General features: G+C 40.3%; 1 protein-coding gene across 3 annotated transcripts in view; it reads right to left on the reverse strand.

The window, feature by feature from the left end:
* Nucleotides 1-378: 378 nt before the first annotated feature.
* LOC138830838 (leucine-rich repeat-containing protein 37A-like) overlaps nt 379-24,351 on the reverse strand; it is a 52,430-nt gene continuing 28,457 nt past the window's right edge. For all 3 annotated transcript variants that reach the window (XM_070027646.1, XM_070027647.1, XM_070027645.1), the window contains 9 exons: nt 20,923-20,994; nt 19,544-19,618; nt 11,129-11,247; nt 6,758-8,535; nt 6,084-6,188; nt 3,094-3,140; nt 1,092-1,143; nt 866-1,005; nt 379-737 (listed from right to left, as the gene is read on the reverse strand). In XM_070027646.1, the coding sequence (XP_069883747.1) occupies nt 632-737; nt 866-1,005; nt 1,092-1,143; nt 3,094-3,140; nt 6,084-6,188; nt 6,758-8,535; nt 11,129-11,247; nt 19,544-19,618; nt 20,923-20,994 (2,494 nt within the window). In that variant the 3' untranslated portion in view covers nt 379-631. The remainder of the gene's footprint in view (nt 738-865; nt 1,006-1,091; nt 1,144-3,093; nt 3,141-6,083; nt 6,189-6,757; nt 8,536-11,128; nt 11,248-19,543; nt 19,619-20,922; nt 20,995-24,351) is intronic.

The raw sequence follows: 24,351 nt of genomic DNA on the forward strand, positions 1-24,351 counted from the left end.
ACAGTCCTCCCATTGTTTGACACTGGTCAAATAACAGTAAAGCTGATAGGAAGAGGATGCATAATCAATAACAAAGGCACCTTAAGGCCTTTAGTGCCTCCCATAGGTGAGCCTATATAAATTATGTGGATTTTGATATAGGGTTGTTGGGGATTTTTTTTTGGAAAGGCCTTAATATATAGCCTAGACTAATCTAGAATTCATACTTTTCTTTCCACTCTGCCCCAAGTGGTAAGATTATGGGCATGTACTACCAACTACAAGCAACATAAAAGCCTAAGTAAAATATTGCCTTTTTTAAGTCCCTCGTCTGTTAATTGGCGAGAATAAGGTAGCCATAAGTTTAAATAGCATGCCTACATAGTAAATACAGATAGCTAGAACAATAAAATTAATTTTATTTATGGGAGACAAAGACAGGATTAATTCGCTCTGCAAACAGCTGGGGCCATACATGCTTTCAGAGCACTTGTGACTGGCCCAATAAGGATCTGCAGTTACAAATTGGAATTCAATGACCCAAGAGTTGCCTTTTGAGGGGAGCAACTTGTAACCTCCTGTTTCCATTTAGTCTGTGCATTCTTTCTCTTTAAAAAGGAAGGCTTGAGGCCAGTGTCAGAGGATAAACATTTCAATTTTTTGTTGAAGGAAAGATACCACAGCACACAGGATTTTCGCTCTCAGTATTTGGAGGGGGTTGTGATGATGGCATCTCTATGGCTGTTTCACTGGGCTTCCTGGGAAAAGAACAACGCCAAGCCTTTTAGTCTTGAAGGCAGCAACCAGACTTTCCCTTGCACCTCACCCCTACACACACGCATCCCTCCCCCAAGCTTGGAATGTTAAATTGCTCCCAGCCATTCACCCTTGTTTCTTTTGAAAAATTTCATCCTCTTCAGAAGACTCCTTGTCTTGTAGCTTCTTGGCCATGTTTTTCTTGCTTGTAGCACTGAGAGGCCTGTACATATCCCTCAGCCAAAGTGGCCGCCCTAAAAAGAAGCCCTCCTAGGAAAGACAAGGGGAACATAATTAATTCTGCTTTTGCCTGCATTTTCTGGCCACAGCATCAAGCCCTCTTCGATTTAACTTGCCTGACTCTCAGATTCTGAAGAGCCCTGCCTTCGCATACACCAAAGAAAGCCCCTTGGGGGAAAAGAAGTAGACAATTAGTGAAAATTCATGTTATTTTATGTGTGTCACTATGTACATCTCAGGTCTGATGGAAACAGACACCTAGTTCATAATCACAATGAGCAAAGGCTCCCCCAACCCGTGGATTTGCAATCAATTCCAGGCAAACAGACAAGACTTGCAGGAAATCTCCATGCCTGTCCCAGAGGTCCCTACAATGCCTTTCGGGAGACCTTTGTATGTGACTTGGTCTTCAGCATAGCTAGGATTATCAGCCCCTTTTACCCTCTTTCCCAAAAATCCCTGTACATAAACAACTGCACAACCACACTGGGCAGAACCATTTACTATCTTCCAGAGCCTTTCACTCAGTCCTCTTTGGATTTAGTCTCCCATGTGTCATTTGCTTGGGTGAAGGAAGAAAGGATAGAAGAGGAGAGGGGAGGTGCCTCTGTTCTCTTAGCTGCTTTATCCTACAAGTTGAATCACAGCAAGCAATTTCCTTAGTCCAATGGTGGAGTTTAGCGATTGTCATCTCTGAAAGGCTATCATGATGATTGAAGTATGAAATCAATTTATAGAACATTATTAACGTTTAAAGACAAGCTATTAGGTCTGAATGAAAACAGAACAGAAGCTGGATGCCAGTGGCTCAAGCCTGTAATCCTAGCTATTCAGGAGCTATTCAGATCTGAGGATCTCAGTTCAAAGCCAGACCAGGCAGAAAAGTCTATGAGACTCTTTATCTCCAATTAATCACCAGAAAACCAGAAGAGGTACTGTGGTTGTGAAAGACTGGACAAAAATTGATCAAATTAATGTTACAATTACTAACTGCTCGTTTTGTTTCTGTAATTCGTTTTTTGCTAAATAAGTAACTCCGTGTTGCTCAAACCCTGACTCACATTAGCACAGATGGTGCCGGTCTGTCACACAAGGACAGGACATCAGCTCTCCCGCCCTGTAGTGTGCCAATTATGTGCTAGAGTTACATTATGATTTTCCCACCGTGTGTGATGATTTGCTACAAGATGTTATGATGTATGTTAAGTCCCTGCCCTATCCCAAAAAGTGTATAAAAAGTGTTGTAACCCTAGGCTGGGGACCTCTTAGCATCACCGTTTCCGATTGCGTGGAGGACCAAGCCCGGGCTTGCCAATAAATGACTCTTTGCTGCTTGCATTGATAGCAGTCTTTGGTGGTCTTTTGGGGGGACTCCAAGTGGCGGGTATTACAGTTGAACACTAGCTTTGAGCTGAAGAGCTGAGGGGCAACACCCAGGCTCAGAGTTCAAGTCTCATGACCGACAAAAAAAATCAGTTTGTTGTTCTAGAGACTGTGGATGTCTTCTTGGTATGTGTGTACCAAACACCACATAAATGGAAAGAACCATCATCTCCTAAAATTCACAAGCAATGTGACCTTGCTGCAATATCATTCCCCCCTTTTCCTTCTCCATTTCTTTATTACTAAAGCAAATGATAAACTAGCATCTGAGGTTTCTCTTACCTAGAATATGTGAAGTACTAGGTAAAAGGGAGAGTGGGAATGAGAAGGTACGCAGGAGGATGAGGAGTTGAGTTTTCTCATCACTGTACAGGAAGGACCGCTATATCCCCCCTTCCACCAGACCTACACCCCAACACCCCACTGATTTCTTACACTGTCTCCTGAGGCCCACCACTAGCAGGAGCAGACATAGCTGAAACCTCTCAGTGTTCCACCGTCATTCACTGAAGGACTGGTGACAGAGCGGTATCCACGCCAGTACTGACCACCTCTGCCTCTGCTGAGGAACTACTTTTGCTGGAGCCAGGTAAGACCTCTGGAAGGAAGAGTGCTCTCTCCCTTGGGTAGTGCCCTCCCCCCTCCATTGTAAGGCTAGGGGATAGAAATAGATGAGTTCTAGGGGTTCCTCTAGTTCTCAGAGCCTCATTGAGAGATTTAAAGACTCATATTTACCTTGAAGATCTTTGGCCTTCCCCTGTTGTTCTTCTGTGGCAACAAATCTGTTTTGAAAGAAAGCATAATCATGATTTCCCACCACAATGACCACTATTTCCAACTTTCTGTTCATTCTTTTCTTTATATATTATCTGCCCAGGAGATGATAACTTATCTTAGCTCAGGAATCCCACATTACTAATAGATCTTTTTCTCTTCCACAGTACCAAGCTGAAGGTCTTGTCTGAAATTGTCACTTAACATATGCATTCATTGTGTTAGATAAAATCCAGTACATAATTCCTCATAAAATGCCCTTATTTGGTCAAATTATTTACTAGAAGACAAAACAACAGTCCTGCTTTAAAATGAAACACTGCTACTGCTACTAGATACCCTTGTTGAAGAAATCCCAGTAAATACAATAAAATAGTAAATGGAGTTAAGGGGCTGGTAAGTAAGGGAGGAAACTATTATTATTTTATATGAAATAATGCATAACCTAAAACACCTAAGAAAAATCACCTGAAATTTTTTTAGAAATGCAGTGTGCAAATTTTAATAAAGAGGGTAGAGAACAAAATAAGGGTGGTCAACACACAAAGTTTCATAGCTTTCCCATATACTAACAAATGGAAGAAAGACCCTATTTACAATTTATTAGGAACTAAACTTGTACCCATGTAATTGTAACTCCTCTGTACAGTATTTTCACAATAAAAAAAGAAACTAAACTTGTATAAACTAAAATTATAATTAAAATTGTATTTAAAAAAACCTGTAACATAGGGGGAGGGCATGCTAGTCACACATGGAATGCTAGCAATTCAAAAATATGAGATATGAGGATCTTAATCCCAGGAATGCTCATGCAAATGCTCAAGACCGTATATGAAAACCAACCTACAACAACAAGTATTGGGGGGCATTGCTTAGATAATAGGTTTGTGTATATCAAGTGTGAGGCCTGAATTATGCAATGATCTCCTTAAAAAACAAAACCCCTCAAACTCATCTTATTCTCTACGGAGAATAAGAAGAATAGGGCTGGGAAGGTGGCTCAGTGGTAGAGTGCTTGCCTTGCATGCATGAGGCCCTTGGTTTGATTCCTCAGCACCACATAAGCAGAAAAAGCCGGAAGTGGTGTTGTAGCTCAAGTGGTAGAGCACTAGCCTTGAGCTGAAGAGTTGAGGGACAATGCCCAAGCCCAGAATTCAGGCCCCACAACCGACAAAAGAAAAAAAAAAAAGAATAAGAAGAAATAAAACGTGTAGGTTGAGATTCTTCTTTCCTAGAATGTTCTTCCTGGAATATTCCATGTAATCATAATATTTTTTTAACTTTGGAAGGAAACACATACAAGGATATGAAATATATGGAAAATAAGATCTGAGAGCAAAAGCTTTCCTTACTACCTGTAACTTGAAAAAAATGTTTAAAGCAACTGAGATTAAATAATATGACATTGGTACTGGAGCAGGAAAGACAGATGGATCATGGAAGATAAAGATAGTGTTTTAGCTCAGCAAAGAGTAAGTGTAAAATAAAAATTGTCATGGGAATCAGAGTGTCTGTCCTTGGTTTTATCACCAGGGCCTTAAGTTTATGTCCTGTTGAAGATGATGGGTGAGATCTTCCTATCAGGACTTTTGTGAGGGTTAGACCAGACAAACTGTGGAAACCTCTTTGTACTATAAGTAGCATACATAATGCTAGGTTTTTGACACTGACCTCAGGTCAAGGTGGCCACATGTACCAAAGGTTTCTGCCTAAGAGATCGGGTATAGAAAGCTCTTTTTAACTTTTTTCTAGAGGGGAGAGAAGGGATGGTAGGGGAAAAACAAAGGCGGAGGTAACAGTGCTTGATAGGAAATGTACTTGTTACCTTACTCATGTAACTGTAACCCCTCTGTACACTTTTATAATAAAAAATGTATTTAAAAAATTTAAAAATTCTGGATTATGAATATAGCCATTCTATTTTTTCCAAATAGCTTTATTTAATATTAAAGAAAAGTACATTTAATTCTTTTTTGTGATTGTTGTTTTCACTTACTGAAATATGTGCAAGGAGAGTGGTAGGGCTATTTTGTTACTAGTGCCTCCAAATACTTAAGCAACTATTATATTGCTATAAGTTCCTTTTACCCACTCACTTTTTAGGCTGTGGGTGTAAACCAGTGGTAGAGCCCATAGCTAGTATGAACGTTTTCTGATTTAATATCCACAACACACACACACACACACACACACACACACACACACACACACACAACTTAGGAACATCTGGTTTGTCCATTGCTAGACTGTACTCTAGTTTAAATATTGAATTATATTATTGCTTATTGTGAAGTTAAAATAATACCTCATCTCTCTTCCTTTGACTACCATTTCTAGACACTACATATAAAACACTTCAAACTTCCTGCCCTCTCAGAAATTGTCATCTAATGAGGCATAAGAAATATGAATATATACATACATATACATATATATGAACATATATGCATATTTGTGTGTGAAAATACAAGGTTGAACTGCATAGAAATATGTAGATCATGAGTCACTGAGAGATGTGGATGTGCTACTTGTATACTTGTATGTATGTATCCAGAAGCCTTTGCAAACTGACCCTATGCTTATCACTGAGTCCTTGGCACAAATTTGGACAGTACTCAACAATAAAACTCGGGCTGGGATGTAGCTCAGTGACAAAGCGCTTGCCTAGCAAGTGCAATGTCCTGGGTTCGATCCCCAGTACCAAAAAAGAAAAGACAAAAAAAATACAGTTTAAAAAAAACTCACCTCTTCTTTAAGAGTGGTCTCAATTAATTGATATTACAGAAATAAAAATGAGAAATACTGTTCCATAGACAGAAAACTATCTACACCATCAAGGAATTACCTGCTGAAGAGTAGGAAAATGCTTTGCTTTTCAGGTTGTGCATTCTGAATCTATTACAAAGACAGGATATATTATGGAGGTCTGAATGAATTGTGGATCTTACCTCAATGAGACAGAAAATTATAATCAACATCATCACTACTAAAATCACAGCTACTGCCAAGATGATCTTGTTGTTAAAGCCATATCCAGGAACTTCTTGTATGAGCTAAAAAAGTTTTTTTTAAAAGACAATTTTATTAAATAATGAAGAGATTGGAAAGAGCAAAACTATTCAAAATCCCACTTTTTTTTTTTGGTCAGTCGTGGGGATTGAACTCTGAGCTTGGGCACTAACCCTGAGCTCTTCAGCTCAAGGCGAGCGCTCTACCGCTTGAGCCACAGTGCCACTTCTGGTTTTCTAGTGGTTTATTGGAGATAAGAGTCTCATGGACTTTCCTGCTCCGGCTGGCTTTGAACCTCGATCCTCATATCTCAGCCCCCTGAGTAGCTAAGATTACAGGCATGAGCCACCGGTGCCCAGCTCAAAATCCTATTATTCTTCAAGTTGAGGACCTTGAAGATTCTTAAAGTATGCAGCCAATCTAATGTGTTAAAATGCCTTATTACTTTGTATTTTTCTATGTCTCATCTGTGTTTTAGGAGCACTTCAGTCTATAAAGGAGGAGAGTGGGGACTGTCCTAGTCGTGACTGGACTAAAGCCCTGGCCTTCCTCTCTTCAAGGTGTATCTAAAGGATGAGGAAGTCTAGGCCTGGAGTTCTATAGTTGTCCTCACCTCACTTGACTCCTTTCGTTCACCTGGAACTTCAGTGCTCTCATTAATGTAGTTATCTGTTTTCCACTGGTCTGTATCCCACTCCGCCTTGGACAATTTGACTTCTTGTGATTTGCTGAGAAGTTTCATCAGGAGGCCAGATCTGGAGATGAGCTTGGAACAGGCATTCTGCATGTCAGTCTCAGAGCAGTCCATTTTCAAGGTCCGGATGAGCTGAGATAGCAGCTTTCTTACATCGTTGTTGGGAACAAGAGGCTTCAGCTGCTGGTTTAACTGCATTTCAAAATGATCACCAAAGGATGGAAACTGGTATTGGTAGTCTGTGGCCTTGACTGATGATGAGTCAATGCCCATGTTGATGCCCTGCCATAGTGTCTCGTTGGTTCGTTGGACAGGCGGCATTAAGTTGAATGCAGTCACGCTAGAACCTGGAGCAGCAATTTCACTAATTGTGTTTTGAGTGTGACTTCCTGCTGGTACAGGAATGTTTTTAACAAAAGTATTTCCTTCTAAAACATTTGTTGTAATCTCTTGTTTTGGAGGAGTGATGTCTATAGAAGGATTTGAAATGGCATAGAATTCTGGAAAAGTATTCTCCTGGGAGTTCAGCTCTCCCCATGATACAAAGTCCTCTCCTGAAGGGGAATTTATGAGGCTCCTTACTCCAGAAAATGGAGGCCTGTTTGCATGCACTGGTCTAAAGAGTCTAGTTTTCTTTCTGAACTTTCTGTTCAGTTTAGCTTTAGGTATTCTGTGCGTTACAGAAGAGCCAGTACTATGAACGGCATAATTCTGGGGGGATATGATTGTATTAGAAGCCTTTTTGCTTTTAACTCTAGAATTTGTACCATCTAAAACAAACCTGGTGTAGGTTAAGGTTTTTGCTCTATTTTTTACCTCATTTAGGGCTTTTTCAGTGGTGGACATGGAGGCCCTGCTGGCTGAGTCTGGTTTCAGGAGTGAAGAGGCTGCTGCCTTAAGTTCCTTTGTGAACGAGAGCTCTGTGGGCAAGGAGTTTCTCACCAATTTCCTGGGCTTCTGAGCCACATGAAGCTCCCTTATGGGTAGTCTCCTAAACCGTTCTTTAGCAATATTCTCTAGAAGAGGCTGGCCACTCTGTTTCCTCCAGATGTTCTGTTTGGCCACTTTCTTGAAGTGCCTTTTCTGTATGCTTCTTGGCCCCTTGAGGACTCTGTTGAGCCTCTGTGGTCTTTCCTCTGTACTTTTCATCTCTGCCTGGATGTTTTCCTGTGGTTGGACTCTGTGCATTTTTCTGGGAAAGATTTGGCGTTTAAACTTAGGGCCTAAAATAGTGGTAGGCTGTGTATCCACATTTACTTCTTCTTTCTTTTTAACCTCATTAATTTTTTTCTGAATTTCTGCATTTAACAGATTTTCCAGAAAATTAAGTTTATTCAGTTTATTTTTGTTGGATTCTGGCTTAAAGTGGGGTCTTATATTGGTTTTTGTATTATCCATGTAATCATCCCTACTTTTCTCATTTGAGAATAACAGTTTAATGAATGGTAACAATGTTGTCCTTACATCATGTAGATTTCCCTCTGATAAATAGGGCAATATATTGTTGAGTGCACTACTAATTTCATTTTGTTTGTTCGACTCTAGCTGCTCATTCATTACGCCTGAGTAGCTGGCATCATTTTTGTCCACATGTTCTTTTTCTGGTTCAATAATCAGCTCAGTGCTATTGTTTCTCTTCCGGTCAGTTAACACCTTCATGAATCTTCCTTCTGGGTTCCCTATTGATTCTTCTTCAACTGTCAGAAAAGAAGAAACTGCTTTGATAAGGGAAGACTAATAGGTAGGTTCTTGTCAGTCTACCACCTTACAACCAACCCAGCCAAATACCTTAGGGGTCAGAAAAGATTTGAGTGTCATATAGAGCAGTGGGTAGAATCAGCTCAAATGTAGGCCTATGAAATGGCAACAAGAAGATGATTTTTTTTTTTTACACAGTAGCTATTAGAGTATTCTGAGTAAGATATTTCTGTGTGAAATACAGGATTCTATTTAGGATATCAAGTTTCTCGGTACTCATTTAACAGCCCTTCAGCAGCTTCTCTGGGGAAGAGCCCTGCCCCCTCTCATTCCCATACCCCATATTGTCCTGTCTCTAATGCAGAGGGAGCACAAGACTCTTTTCCCATGTCCTCAGGGCGCTTCAAGGTTCTTGCTACCATCACAGCTGCTCAGGAGGACAAAGCCCAGTTCTCAGGATAGCAAGGACGGAGATGCTAACCCAGAGGTCCCTCTCCTGATAAGTCCCCAATCGTTATTATAAAGTTCTTTTTCACCTACACACACAGTTCCTTCATTGGGGCTTTGTGATGACAGGACATTCAGAAACACAGTAGAAAATAGTAGAACATTCTGATAGTTTCCTTAAACTTGGGTAGGGAGCTGGTGTGCTAATTTTCTGTTTGCAACAAATCAAGATAATAATGACAATTTGTGGATAAAACATTCCTATTTAACTAGGGACTCACATTTCTATCTGGTCTAGCCTCTAGCCATGATCTAGGTGATATCACAAAGGTGCATTGATGCCTGATTGTTAGTTAGAATGCTGTTTGCTAACTTTTGATTAAACTTGCTTGGAAACATTATCCTTATATCTGGAGTAGCTTGAGTTACAGTCATAAAATAGCATGTGGGGCTGAAAAAGTTACTTTCTTTTAAAGATGGAAATGCTGAAGAAGTTTTTTTCTTCTTTTTTTTTAAGACAGAAATGTTCGCTTAAAACATTTCCAGCTTCTGAGTGCATGAATGTCTACAGTATCATTATGAACACAGGTTTCTTGTGAAGAACTAGAGTATTTTAGTAGCAATAAGGATCATGGGAGGAAGTTAGGACTTTGAAAGAAAAAGGAGGAACTTGAGCATTCTCAGAATTGGGGACATAAGATCTGGACATGAAGATACAGCACTTGATAACATTGATGTTATTTTCCTAATATTAAAAGTGAAAGGTTCTTGCTGTCCCTACCTCTGGGAAGAAGGGAATATTATATGTGGGGAAAAGCCCTAGGTTACCAGTAGAGACCTGTATTCAAGCTTCTTGATGTTAAATCAGACATGTTTTAGAAGCCAAAAAGATGCACAGAAAGGAGGGACAAAGGGTAAACAAATGCAGCAATGGTACTCACTAGACACTATGTTGAAAATGAATTATATGTGGGGATAAGAAGGAAAAACTGACAGCAAGGGAAGGGGTGACAATGACCAAAAAAAATGTACTGTTAGGCGGAGGGTCGGGGAAGGGTCGGGGAAGCGGTGGTGGTGAATGTAGTTGTGGAGATGGAAGGGAAGGGATGGTAGGGAAAAAACAAAGGAGGAGGCAACAATGCTTGATAAGAAATGTACTCATTACCTTGCTCATGTAACCCCTCTGTACAGTATTTTTTAAAAATGTTTTCTTTTTTTTTTTTGGGGGGTCCGGTCGTGGGCCTGAACTCTGGGCCTGGGCGCTGTCCCTCAGCTCTTCAGCTCAAGGCTAGCGCTCTACCATTTGAGCCACAGCGCCACTTCTGGCTTTTTTCTTTTTGCTTATGTGGTGCTGAGGAATCGAACCCAGGGCCTCATGCATGCAAGGCAAGCGCTCTACCACTGAGCCACCTTCCCAGCCCCTAAAAATGTTTTCTTAATTGTGAAAATATCGTACAGACGGGTTACAATTACATGGGCAAGGTAATGTATTTTCAAAAACTTATTTCTTTTTTTAAAAAAGAAATGTACTGTTTATCTGAATTAAGTAATCCTTTTTTTTTTTTTTGTTGGCCGTGGGGCTTGAACTCTGGGCCTGGGCGCTGTCCCTCAGCTCTTCAGCTCAAGGCCAGTGCTCTACCACTTGAGCCACAGCGCCACTTCCGGTTTTTGCGTGGTTTATTGGAGATAAGAGTCACACAGACTTTCCTTGCTCAGGCTGGCTTTGAACCGAGATCCTCAGATCTCAGCCTCCTGAGTAGTTAGGATTACAGGCGTGAGCCACTGGCGCCAGGCTAGACTTAAGTAATTCTAACCCCTTTATATATCACCTTTATAGTACCAATAAAAATTTCTTTTTAAAGTTTTGTAAGCCAGTAGGTTTCCAGAAAAATTGCTAAAGGCTGGCCCAGATAAAAGTATGAGACCTTATCCAAATATAACATGAATGATCCATGTACAGGAAAACTTGGAGTTTTGAGTTGGATATTAAGAACTTGAGTATGAGCAACGGAGCCTTTCAGAAATGAATGGCATTTAGCACTGGATAAGTAGATAGAAATAAGGCAATTGCACTATTTGTTTAAAATTGTTACTAAGGAGAAGTAAAAAATAAATGAAAAAAGTCTCATCAGGCAACAGACTTACGACAATATGTGATGTTTATAAGCAGTACATGGTCACAGTGCAGCTTGACTGTCTTGCAGATAACCTCAATATCATTTTTATATTGGCAGAGGCAGCCAGCCATTTGGTGAGGCAAGACCCTATAAATGGAAATGCAAGAGAATTAAAATAATGGAAAAGGGGTTACTGAGGGTAGAAGAAGCAGGCCAAGGCCACCAACTTGTTTCCCCTGTGCAGAAATAAGTTGTGGAGGAATATGGCCTAGACAGTTACGGAGGATCCCTTTGGTAAACTGATGCTCTTGAAAACAAAATTAAGAAGTCAGTACCTAGAAGCGATAGGATAGAACTGAGTGACATAGATCTGTAATTTAATTCAGAAGCACCTCCTATCAAGGCAAAATTTGTCTTTCTAGTCTGAGAGTACACTTTAAGGAGGAAGACTTCTAAGAAGAATTTGAAAACAATTCCAAATTCAAGAGTCCCTTTCTCAATTTATATTGGGAGTAATAAATATTATCCTTTATTTTGGGCACAAAAATCTGTTTAGTTTAACGCAGATGGTGTGTTTAAGAAACTATATATCACAATGGCCGGGCGCTGGTGGCTCACGCCTGTAATCCTAGCTACTCAGGAGGCTGAGATATGAGGATCGCGGTTCAAAGCCAGCCCGGGCAGGAGAAACCGTGAGACTCCTATCTCCAATAAACCACCAGAAAACCGGAAGTGGCGCTGTAGCTCAAGTGGTAGAGCGCTCACCTTGAGTTGAAGAGCTGAGGGACAGCGCCTAGGCCCAGAGTTCAAGCCCCACGACCGACCAAAAAAAAAAAAAAAAAGAAGAAAAAAAAGAAACTATATATCACAATGGTCAAATGTAGGCACTCTGAGCACATAAAAAAGTGGGTAGCCTATACAACTTGTGGGCAGGGAAAGGAGCGAGAAACCAGGGGACAGTAAAGGAAGGGATGACATTATCTTTAAAAAAGTCCTATGGGGCTGCGAAGGTGGCTCAATTGTAGAGTGCTTGTCTTGCATGCATGAGGCCCTGGGTTCGATTCCTCAGCACCACATAAGCAGAAAAAGTGGAAGTGGCACTGTGGCTCAAGTGCTAGAGCACTAGCCTTGAGCTGAAGAGCTGGGGGACAGCATGTAGGCCAAGAGTTCAGGCCCCATGACCGGACCCCCCCCCCCAAAAAAAAGTACTTACTTCTGTACAATTTTTTTTTCTGCTTATGTGGTGCTGAGGAATCGAACCCAGGGCCTCATGTATACAAGGCAAGCACTCTACCACTGAGCCACCTTCCCAGCCCTGTACAATTTTTTTTTTTAAGGAAAGAGGGGTTAGGTGTGCAGCTCAATTGTAGAGTGCTTGTCTAGCACATATGAAGCTTTAGATTTGATGTCAGCAGTACACACACACACACACACACACACACAAAGATAACATGAATGAGACTAGGATGTCTGCTTTCTCCACTCCTCTTCAATATAGCATTAGAATTCCTAGCTAGAGCAATAAGGCAACAGGAAACATGAAAGAGATCCAAATAGGGAAAGAAAAAGTAAAACTCCCCCTCTTTGCAGATGACATGATCCTATATTAAGAGAATCCCATAGACTCTATTCCCAGGTTACCTGAGCCGATACAAAACTTTGGAGTAGCAGGGAATAAAATTAATCCCCAGGGCTAGGAAGGCGGCTCAGTGGTGGAGTGCTTGCCTTGCATGCATGAGGCCCTGGTTTCAATTCCTCAGCACCACATAAGCAGAAAGCCGAAAAAGTGGCACTGTGGCTCAAGTGTAAAGTGTTCACCTTGAGCTGAAGAGCTGAGCCCCCAGGCCCAGAGTTCAAGCCCATGACTGACAAAAATAAAATAAGATTAATCCTCTAAAATCAGTAGCTTTTCTATATGTCAACAATGAAAAGGGAGAGACTGATATTAAGAAAGCAATTCCTTTTGCAATAGCCTATAAAAACCAAAATCCTAGGTATCATCTTAACCAAAGAAGTGAAGGACATCTACAATGAAAACTTCAAAACTCTGAAAAAGGAAATTAAAGCAGATCTGAGGAAGGAAAAAAACGTTCCAGGCTCCTGTATTGAGAGGGTTAACATGTGATAATGGCAATATTGCCAAAGGCTATATACAAATTCAATGCCATACCCCCATCAATATCCCAACTTCTGTCTTTAATGAAACAGAAGAAGCAATCCAAAAATTCATATGTAACAATAACACAAACAGTCCTTAGCAGGAAGAACAGTGCTGGAGGAATACCTATACCAAACTTCAAACTCTATTACAAAGCTGTGGTAATAAAAATAGCTTGAAGCCGGGCACCAGTGGCTCACACCTGTAATCCTAACTACTCAGGAAGCTGAGATCTGAGGATCACGATTCAAAGCCAGCTCAGGCTTGAAAGTCCGTGAGACTCTTATCGCTAATAAACCACTTGAAAACTGGAAGTGGTGCTGTGGCTCAAGTGGTAGAGCACTTGCCTTGAGCTGAAGAGCTGAGGGACAGTGCCCAAGCCCAGAGTTCAAGCCCTATGATCAACAGAAGAAAAAAAAAAGCTTGATACTGGCACAAGAACAGACCTGAGGAGCAATGGAATAGAACTGAAGACCCAGAAATTAACCTGCAGACTTATGGCCACCTAATCTTCGACAAGGGAACCAAAAAAAGTAGGATGGAAGAAAGCATCTTAAACAAATGGTGCTGGCAGAATTGGCTAAACACATGTAGAAAACAAGTTAGATCCTTATATTTTACCCTGCACCAGCATCAATTCCAAATGGTCACAGACCTCAAGGTAAAAGCAGATACCCTGGGAAAAATTATAGGAAGGAATAGGAGAAACCCTTGGGCTCCTGGGCACAGTTTGAAAGTTTCTTAATAAAGACCCAAAAAAACAACAAATCAAAGAAAGGTTGGACAAATGGTATTGCATTAAACTGCAGAGCTTCTGCAAGGCAAAGGACATAGCTAGCAAGATATATAGAAAGCCCATAGACTGGGAGACTATTCTTGTTAGCCATACAACAGACAAGGGCCTCATAACTAAAATATACCTACAGCTCAAGAAATTAAATTTCCCCAAAACAAACCCCCAAAGAAACAACCACTCCATTAACAAGTGGGTTAAAGACTTAGACTTCTCTGAAGAAGAAATATGAATGGCCAAGAGATACATGAAGAAATGCTCAACATCTTTGGCCATAAAAGAAATGCAAATCAAAACAACATAGAAAGAAAGAAAGAAAGAAAGAAAGAAAGAAAGAAAGAAAGAAAGAAAGAAAGAAAGAAAGAAAGAAAGAAAGAAAGAAAGAAAGAAAGAAAGAAAGAAAGAAAGGAAAAGGAAAGAAAGAAAGAAAGAAAGGAAAAGGAAAGAAAAGAAAGAAAGAAAGGAAAAGGAAAGAAAAGAAAGAAAAGAAAGAAGGAAAGAAAGAATGAAAGAAAGAAAGAAAGAAAGAAAGAAAGAAAGAAACCTAAAAACAACAGATGCTGGCTGGTGGCCAAAGCGGAATGCTACTACATTGTTGGTGGGAGTGCAAACTTGTCCAATCACTCTGGAAAGCAGTATGGAGGTTCCTCAAAAGACTAAACATAGGGCTGGGATGTAGCTTAGTGGCAAAGTGCTTGCCTAGCAAGTGCAACATCCTGGGTTCGATCCCCAGTACCAAAAAAGAAAAGACAAAAAAAAAAGACTAAACATAAAGCTCCCCTATGATCTAGCAATCCCACTCCTGGGCATTTACCCAAATGACCACAAACAAGGCCATAACTAAAGCTACCATCACAACCATGTTCATTGTAGCATTATTTACCACAGCGAAGCTATGGAACCAACCCAAATCCCCCTGGTAGATGAAAGGATCAAGATGTTATATATATATACAATGGAGTTCTGTGCTTCCATCAGAAAGAATGGTATTGCCCCATTGGTAAGGAAATGGAAAGACCTGGAAAAAATATATTAAGTAAACCAGACACAAAGAAAAGTAGGTTGCATAGTTTCCCTCATTTGTAAGATCTATAATGTGTCTATGATATTATTTTATTTATTTATTTATTTTTTATTTTTTGTCAGTCATGGGGCTTGAACTCTGGGCCTGGATGCTGTCCTGTCCTTCAGATCTTCAGCTCAAGGCTGACACTCTACCACTTGAGCCACAGCACCACTTCCAGCTTTTTCTGATAATGTGGTGTTGATGAATCGAACCCAGGGACTCATGCATGAGAGGCAAACACTCTACCACTGAGCCACCTTCCTAGCCCCTGTCTATGATATTCTTAACAGGGGATCTCAATAAACCAATTGCTGAGTGCATAGGACCATATATAATGAAGCTTATCAACATGAACTCCAAGATACAAAAACAAGAGGTTCTTCTTATGTCCTATTGTAGGGTTTTGTTTGTTTCTCTTTTCTATATCTTGTGTCTTGTATATAAGATTATTCAGCTGGGAAGGTGGCTCAGTGGTAGAGGGCTTGCCTTGCATGCATGAGGCCCTGGGTTCAATTCCTTAGCACCACATAAGCAAAAGAAAAAAACCGGAAGTGGCGCTGTGGCTCAAGTGGTAGAGCGCTAGCCTTGAGCTGAAGAGCTGAGGGACAGCACCCAGACCCAGAGTTCAGGCTCCACGATTGGGCCCCCCCCCCAAAAAAAAGAAGCTTGGGCCAGGAAGGTGGCTCAGTGGTAGAGTGCTTGCTTTGCATGCATGAGACCCTGGGTTAGATTCCTTAGCACCACATAAGCAGAAAAAGCTGGAAGTGGCACTGTGGCTCAAGTGGTAGCTGAAGAGCTGAGGGATAGTGCCCAGGCCCAGAGTTCAGGCCCCACAGCCAAAAAAAAAAAAAAATTCAATCTGTGGAAGGGAAAGGGAATCACAGAAACAGCAGGACAAAGGATAAACTAATGTGACACTGATACTCACTTGACACCATGTTGGATATGAACCTTACAACTTGAAGGAGAAGGGAGTAGGAAGGGGTAAGAGGGAGAAAATGAGGGATTGGGTAACAGTGTTTTAAAAACATGTATTCATTACCTTACTTATGTAACTTTAACGCCCTGCTCATCACCTTTTCAATAAAGATTTAAAAATAAAGATAATAAGGCATAACATACTATAAAGAATTCATTAATTTATTTTGGTACTTTCAAAGATGAGGAGCTCACCTTTAATACAATAATACAAAAGCTAATCAATGTAATAGGAATGATAAAATTAGAAAATCTTCATTTTGTGACCACTAAGTAATAATTTGTTTAGATGATTATCACTGATACATAATTGGATGAAAAGGTGTTTATATCAGTATCTTTTTTTTTTTTTTTAGTTGGTCATGGGTCCCTGTGCTCTTCAGCTCAAGGCGAGTGCTCTACCACTTGAGCCACAGTGACACTTCTGGTTTTCTAGTGGTTTATTGGAGATAAGTGTCTCACGGACTTTCCTGCCCGGGCTGGCTTTGAACCGTGATCCTTAGATCTCAGCCTCCTGAGTAGCTAGGATTACAGGCGTGAGCCACATGTACCTGGCTTGTCAGTATCTTTATAGATGTTTACAGATATCAAATCCCTACCTCACAGAGTATTTACGAATTACCAAGAATACTACCATTTATGATAATAAAATCAGCATTATGGGCTAAATTACTCATGTGGAAAAGAGAAACTCAGATTATGGAGTGATTTGCAAAAAATGTAGATTTTTTTTTAAGTTTGCCAATGAAAAACCAAAAAAAGTAGTGAAAATTTTCAGATCTAAGTAATTAAAACATGAGATTCACCACCTGATCTTTGATTTATTGAGAATGAAAGCAAAACAGATTCAAAGAATATTATTAGCTTCTGGCAAAGATATAAGCTCCCACCAGAAGCAACCAAACAAATACAAAAAAATATTTATCACCCATCAGGTTTCAAGACATTGGATACCATGCAGTCAAGGAGAGGGATCAGGAAGAAATATAAAATAAAAGCCAGGAGCCGGTGGCTCATGCCTGTAATCCTAGCTACTCAGGAGGCTGATATCTGAGGATCACGGTTCAAAGCCAGCCTGGGCAGGAAAGTCCGTGAGACTCATATCTTCAATAAACCACTAGAAAACCAGAAGTGGCACTGAAGCTCAAGTGGTAAAGCTTTTGCCTTGAATTGAAGAGCTGAGGGACAGCGCCCAAGCCCAGAGTTCAAGCCCCATGACCGACAAAAAATTAAAAAAAAAAGAAATATAAAATAAGTAAAGTGAGCCCCTGTTCTGATTTAGATAGGAGATGATTTCACAAGGTTATGTGTTGAAGGCTTGGTCTGTCCCCAGCTGGTATAGCTATTAAGATGTAATTGGATTCTAAGGGCATAAACCTTAGTAATAACACATTGATAGCTCAATGTGTTCTTAGGAAGTGAGGTCTAGATGAAGAAAATAGGTTACTGGCATTGTTCCTTGGGACCTTCTTTTTTTTTTTTGGTCGGTCGTGGGAATTGAACTCTGGGCCTGGGCGCTGTCCCTCAGCTCTACCACTTGAGCTACAGCGCCACTTCCGGTTTTCTGGTGGTTTATTGGAGATAGGAGTCTCACAGTCTTTCCTGCCCGGGCTGGCTTTGAACCATGATCCTCAGATCTCAGCCTCCTGAGTAGCTAGGATTACAGGCGTGAGCCACCAGCGCCCGGCCCTTGGGCCCTTCTTGTGTCACTCTCTTTGTTTCCTGACTGTCATATGTGGTGCTATATTTCTACCACCATCATGTCTGTTTTACAAACCCACAGCAATGACACTAAGTGACCATAGAATGTACAGATGCTGCCCACCCACTTTTTGCATCAGTGTTTTTTTTCCTAAAGGGAAAAAATGTTTTGGTTGAGGCCTTGCTTGGGTAGTGATCTTCCTACCATGTTCCTCACATAGCATGGATTAGACGATCTCTCTGACTTTTGACCCAGGCTGGGTAAAACTAATCCTCCTGATCTGCTCTGAAGTGTTAGGGAGTACAGGTAAAAGCCACTACACCTAGCAAGAATGCATTCTTAGACACAGAGTTCTTAGAAAAAAATGTGAAGTGAGAGATCATCAAAAATATATGTTAAAAAAATGAAGGCCCCCCCCACCCCAGTCCAGGGCTTGAATTCAGGGCCTGGGCACTGTCCCTGAACTTCTTTTGCTCAAGTCTAGCACTCTATCACTTGAGCCACAGTGCCACTTCTGGCTTTTTCTAAAGTTTATGTGGTTCTGAGGACTTCATGCATGCTAGGCAAGCACTCTACCACTAAGCCACATTCCCATCCCAAAATTGAAGTTCTTGAGAACTCACTTAATAGAATAAATAGCCATAAACAGAGAGAAGATATGTACAATGACATGTCTGAGAAGAAAGACTTGTACCAGATAGGTATAAGCACTCTTAATATTCAATAAGACAGGTGCTGGTGACTCATGCCTGTAATTCTAGCTAATCAGGAGACTGAGGAATGCAGTTCAAAGCCAGCTAAAACAGGAAAGTCTGAGAGACTAAGCTCCAATTAATCAAAAAGCTGAAAGGGGAGCTGTAGTTCAAAGTGACAGAGCACTAGCTTTGAGCAAAAAAGCTCAGGGACAGCAACCAAGCCCTGATTTCAAGCTCTTCCCTCTCCCCTACACACACACACACACACACACACACACACACACACACACACACACACACACACACACACACACACACACACACACACACACACACACACACACACACACACACACACACACACACACACACACACACACACACACACAATTCAGCAAGAATAAATGCCTAAATAAAATATGAGAACAAATTTGAATAGAAATTTCAGTAAGGATGATACTTACACATAAACATTCAACATCATGAGCAACAAAATGAAAATTAAGAACACACTAACACACCACTACACAGCCTACTATAAGAAGGCTAAAAACTTTAGAAAGTCAAACTAGAAGGATCAGGGGAAGATGTGGAGCAATTGCAATCACATTTATTGCCAGTGGAGCAATTGCAATCACATTTATTGCCAGTGGGACATGCTAAGGGTTTTCTGATGTGACAGAAGCCAAACCTCCACACATTCTATGATTTCATTTATAGGATGTTCTAAAAAGGGGAGAAATGCAGGGACAGAAATAAGATTGAGGGTTTCCAGGGGCCAGTGGTGGTAGAAATGAACTAACTTCAAAGGGCCTGAGTGGCCTTTTGTGGGTGATAGGTACATGGTAGTGGTTACATGGCTAAACAAACTCATTAAACTATACCCTTAAAAAGTGTGAAGTTACTCATGAAAATTGTGCCTCAAAGTATATTAATAAACTAATAAGCATAAATTAATGAAGTTAATTTTATTAATGAAATTAGTAAGCTTAAAATAGGTGATATAAATAGAGAAGAAATATATGTGCTGTAAAGAAACAAGTTAGCTTACAGTTTTTCCAACTCAAGAGTCATCGTGAGGATGTTCTCAACTGTTGCAAGTTGCACTTGCGTTCTTCCCATGTCTCTGAGGGAGAAAGTCAACCCATTTATGATGAACCAAATACAAATGTTGCAAACTTAAAAACATAATTCAGCCAGGTGGTGGCTCATTCAGCTGGTGGCTCATACCTGTAATCCTAGCTACTCAGGAGGCTGAGATATAACAATCATGGTTCAAAGCCAGTCTGACCAAGAAAGTCCATGAGATTTTTATCCCCAATTAAGCATAAAAAATCTGGAAGTTGAGCTGTGGCTCAAGTGGTAGAGCACTATACTAGCCTTGAGCACAAAGCTTAGTGACAACACCCAGTCAAGTTCAAGCCCCAAGACCAGCAATCTTTAAAAAAGATAATTCAATATGTGTTCCTGTCTTATGCCAATAACCTTAGCTACTTAAGAGACTGAGATCTAGGGGACTGCAGTTCAAAGCCAGCCTAAGTAGAGAAGTTCATGAGATTCCATCTCCAAGACAACCAGTAAAAAGTTGTGCTAGAGACATGGATGAAGTGGTAGAGAATCAAGCAAGCTATGCAAGCATAACACCTTGAGTTCAAACTCTGTTATCAAAAATTAAGTAAATAAATACAAAATCAAGCATATTTCAAGCATTTATAATTACTTTAATTTTGACTTTTTTTGGAGGGGGTTGGTCATGGGGCTTGAACTCTGTGCCTGGGCGCTGTCCCTCAGCTCTTCAGCTCAAGGCTAGCACTGTACCACTTGAGCTACAGTGCCACTTCCGGTTTTCTGGTGGTTTATTGCAGATAAGAGCCTCATAGACTTTCCTGCCCAGGCTGGCTTTGAACTATGATCCTCATATCTCAGCCTTCTTAGTAGCTAGGATTACAGGCTTGAGCCACTGGTGCCTGTAATTTTGACTTCTTTATATAGCTATCCATTTCAGTTTGTCCCAGAAGATAATTTCAGAAAGCAATTTTTTACTGTCCAATTAACCAGATTAATGACCTTGGCATTGAATAGAACTTATATCTTTTTTTCTGAACATTACCTTTTCATTTTCACAATGTATTCCTCTCTGCATATTCCTCTCTGCATTTTTCTTTAAAATAATATACACCTCTGTCTTTGCTTACAGGAATGAGTGACATTTCTATACATGTTTACATGCTCTACTTCTATGTTTTCTTCTGCTGGCTGTCTTGTTTATTATACCTCCTTTCTTAATCTTTTCCTTTGCCAATAACTTAAATTATCCAGTTACAACTAAAATGATTACTTTCTTAGCCTAACTATAAAATACTTAACCTTTGAAAATGTAAAGAACAGCAGTGATCATCTCAGGATTTCTAAGATTATCCCAGTACTTACAGATATTTTAATGCTGGCAATTTAAAAAGATGAATATCTTCCACAGCTATCAGAGGATTACGATTGAGAATTCTGCAAATTACAATGGAATTAAAATTATCAGCACAGTATGAAACTTTTAGGTAAAATGAAGTCACTTTGTCTTTACTACAGGTCATTTAGAATCTATGAAGTCCTGCTTTATGGAGAAAAGAAAAGGGGTGAGAGTAGAAAAGGGATTGGATAGCAGAGGAAAAAAACATCCAAAGAACTTTGAGGTCAAAACGATAGCCCTGAGGGGGAGCCCTTGCCCCCCAGGAAACACTTCAGCATCTTCCATAATTCATCCTTATAAATTTAAACAGTTTATGGACTAATTCGCTCACAAAGTTAAATCATGTCCATAAATTCAAACAATTTATGGAGTAATTTAAAGAAAAAAATAGGACCAATTCATTGACTTTGAACTGGCTAAAGCCATACTCCCATGATCTACTTTCACTTGTGTTTTTCTGTCACACTGGAGCTTTGTTAAACTACAGGCAATGCCCTCTGTACTTGTCCATCTTCCCTGCACTATCAGCTCCTTGAGGACAGGAACCATATTTTATTGTCATTGTCACCCCCAGGGCCAGGCCTAGAGCCAGAGGTTTGCTGGGTTTGTTTGTTTGATAAATAACATTGTACTTGCACATCATTAACATGAATAAATCCATCTCCATCTCCATCTCCCCCTACCTTTCCCTCTCTGCCTTTCCCCCTACTTTCCCCTCTCTCTTCCTTAGAGTGGAAACTAAGGCATAGCTCTATCTATCTAGGAGAGTATAGTCCCAAGATGCCTTTTGAAAAAACTGAGAGACATGTTGTTTTCTAGCACTTAATGAATTCTCTATTCAAATATTAGCTGACCATGTATAGCTAAGAAAGTAGAGATTTTGGTGGGTCACACATGACAAACAATATTGGCATGTGAGAAATAGTTGGAGATGTTACTACAGTAAATAGAAATTGATACTTAAGGAGCTGCAATATCAAACCCTCAGGCTGTGGGATCTATTTCCATATTGCTATATTTCAGTATTTAAATGACAAATTTTCATCAGAAATTTATGTGAGGTACAAAGAAATAAATTATAGTCCATATATGGATATGTAAAACGAAAAGCACTCACTTTATTCCTGACAACTATATCATAAAACTGCCCTTGGGCTAGGGTGGCTCAGTGGTAGAGTGCTTGCCTTGTATGCATGAAACCCTGAGTTCGATTCCTCAGCACCACATAAGCAGAAAAAGTCAGAAGTGGTGCTGTGGCTCAAGTGGTAGAGTGCTAGCCTTGAGCTGAAGACCTAAGTGACAGTGCCCAGGCCCAGAGTTCAGGCCCCATAACTGGCCAAAAAAAAAAAAAAAACTGCCCTTGCTGCTGACCTAGCACTGAAACATCGCCCCCCCCCTCCTCCCCAAACACCCTGGGGTTATAAAAGAGATAATCCGTGAACTGAGGGCCATACTGTTTGTAGACACATCCCCTTTCATGTAACTCAAGATTGCTTGTCCACCCTGCTTGCATCTCAGCACAAAGGGCTCCTTCCCTTGTTCTCAACCTGTCCCCCTCCCCATGCCATCCAAACTACCCTTGACCTCACACTCCTTAATTTAAAAAAACACATTGGAAGTGGCGCTGTGGCTCAAGTGGTAGAGCGAGCCTTGAGCTGAAGAGCTGAGGGACAGCGCCCAGGCCCAGAGTTCAAGCACCATGACTGACAAAAAAAAAAAAAAAAGACCTTAGTTGTACAGGAAGCCAGGTTGAAGAAGACTTGGTTACCCTTCTCCAGTTTTCAGTCTTTATTAGTCTTTAATAAAACCTGTTGGTCTGTTTCTTTTGCCATTCTGCTCTTTTCTTTATTCATACTCATGTACTTGAACTATTTCCTTACATAAGGGGTGACTGGGAATCAAACTAAATAGTCCTTAAGGAAACTGTGATAATGAATTGGTAGATTTCATTCACCTATTTTAAATATGTTCTTGGTGCTGGGTGTTGGTGACTCATGCCTGTCATCCTAGCTACTCAGGAGGCTGAGATCTAAGAATCACAGTTCAAAAGTAGTCCAGGAAGGAAAGTATGTGAGATTTTTTTTTTTTTTTGTCAGTCGTGGGACTTGAACCATCTGAGCCTGGGTGCTGTCCCTCAAACTCTTTAGCTCAAGGCTAGCACTCTACCACTTGAGACACAGAGTCAATTCTGGTTTTCTGGTAGTTTTGGAGAAGAGAGTCTCATGGACTTTCCTGCCTGGGGCTGGCTTTGAACCACAATCCTCAGCTCTCAGCCTCCCGAGTAGCTAAGATTACAGGCATGAGCCACCGATGCCTGGCTGTGAGACTCTTAAATTAATCACAGAAAAAACTGGAAGTGGCACTGTGGCTGCTAGTCTTGTGCAAAAGGAGCTCAGGGAGACAGCCCCAGGATCAGCAAAAAACAACAAAAAAAACCAAAAGAAGTGTTTATGGGCTGGAAGTTATAGAGTGCCTGCCTCTTAAGCACAAGGTCCCAAGTTCAAATCACAGTACTGCTAAAAACATAGTATAAAACAAAATATAAGCTGGGTGCCAGGGGCTTATGTACTCTGGAGGCCAAGAGCTGAGCATTGCAATTCAAAGCCAGCCATGCAGGAAATTCCATCAGGTTCTTATCTCCGATTAGCTATCTAAAAGCTGGAAGTGAAGCTTTGGTTCAATTGGTACTACACTAGCCTTGAGTCAAAACCTCAGGAACAACACCCTAGCCCTCCGTTCCAGCCCTGGGACTGACACATACATATACAGAAAGACATGCAAATACAGTTTTGGTTTATAACTATTTTCCCAATGATTTAAAAAATTGTATAGTTATAGGTCTGTGCTAATGAGCACAAAGTGAATGAAGATATAATATTTGACAGTGAAGTGTAAAGGAAAGTATGATAATGGTATAATGGAACAGTCTTTTGTACACTAATGAAAATAGACATTAATCTAAAGTAGAACATTAATTAAGATGTTAATGATAATCTGTAGGGTAATCATTAAGAAAATAAATCAAAATTATATAGGTAAAAAAAGGAATTAAAGTAATATGTTAGAAAATATCTCAAAGAAGGTACTAATGGTGGAAGTGAGGAAAGAGATATGACATTGAGCACAATAACAAATAAAGCCTTCACTGTTTATGCTAATTAGTATTTGATTAGATTAAACTTCAATTAAAAGGCAGAAAATGTTTTCTTGCTGCGTGTATATGTGTGTGTTTATGATTAAATAATTAACAAGTATGTGGGCCTCATATTTGTTAGACAAGCAGTTTATCCCTTGAGGTATACTGTAGCCCAGAATAGATTTTTAAAATATACAATCCCATTTTGTGCTGTCAACAAAAACCACACTTTCGATTCAAAGTCACAAATTGATTGAAA

The sequence above is a fragment of the Dipodomys merriami genome, unplaced genomic scaffold (assembly GCF_024711535.1).
Source record: "Dipodomys merriami isolate MVZ:Mamm:240054 unplaced genomic scaffold, mDipMer1.0.p SCAF_19, whole genome shotgun sequence".
Lineage (NCBI taxonomy): Eukaryota > Metazoa > Chordata > Mammalia > Rodentia > Heteromyidae > Dipodomys > Dipodomys merriami.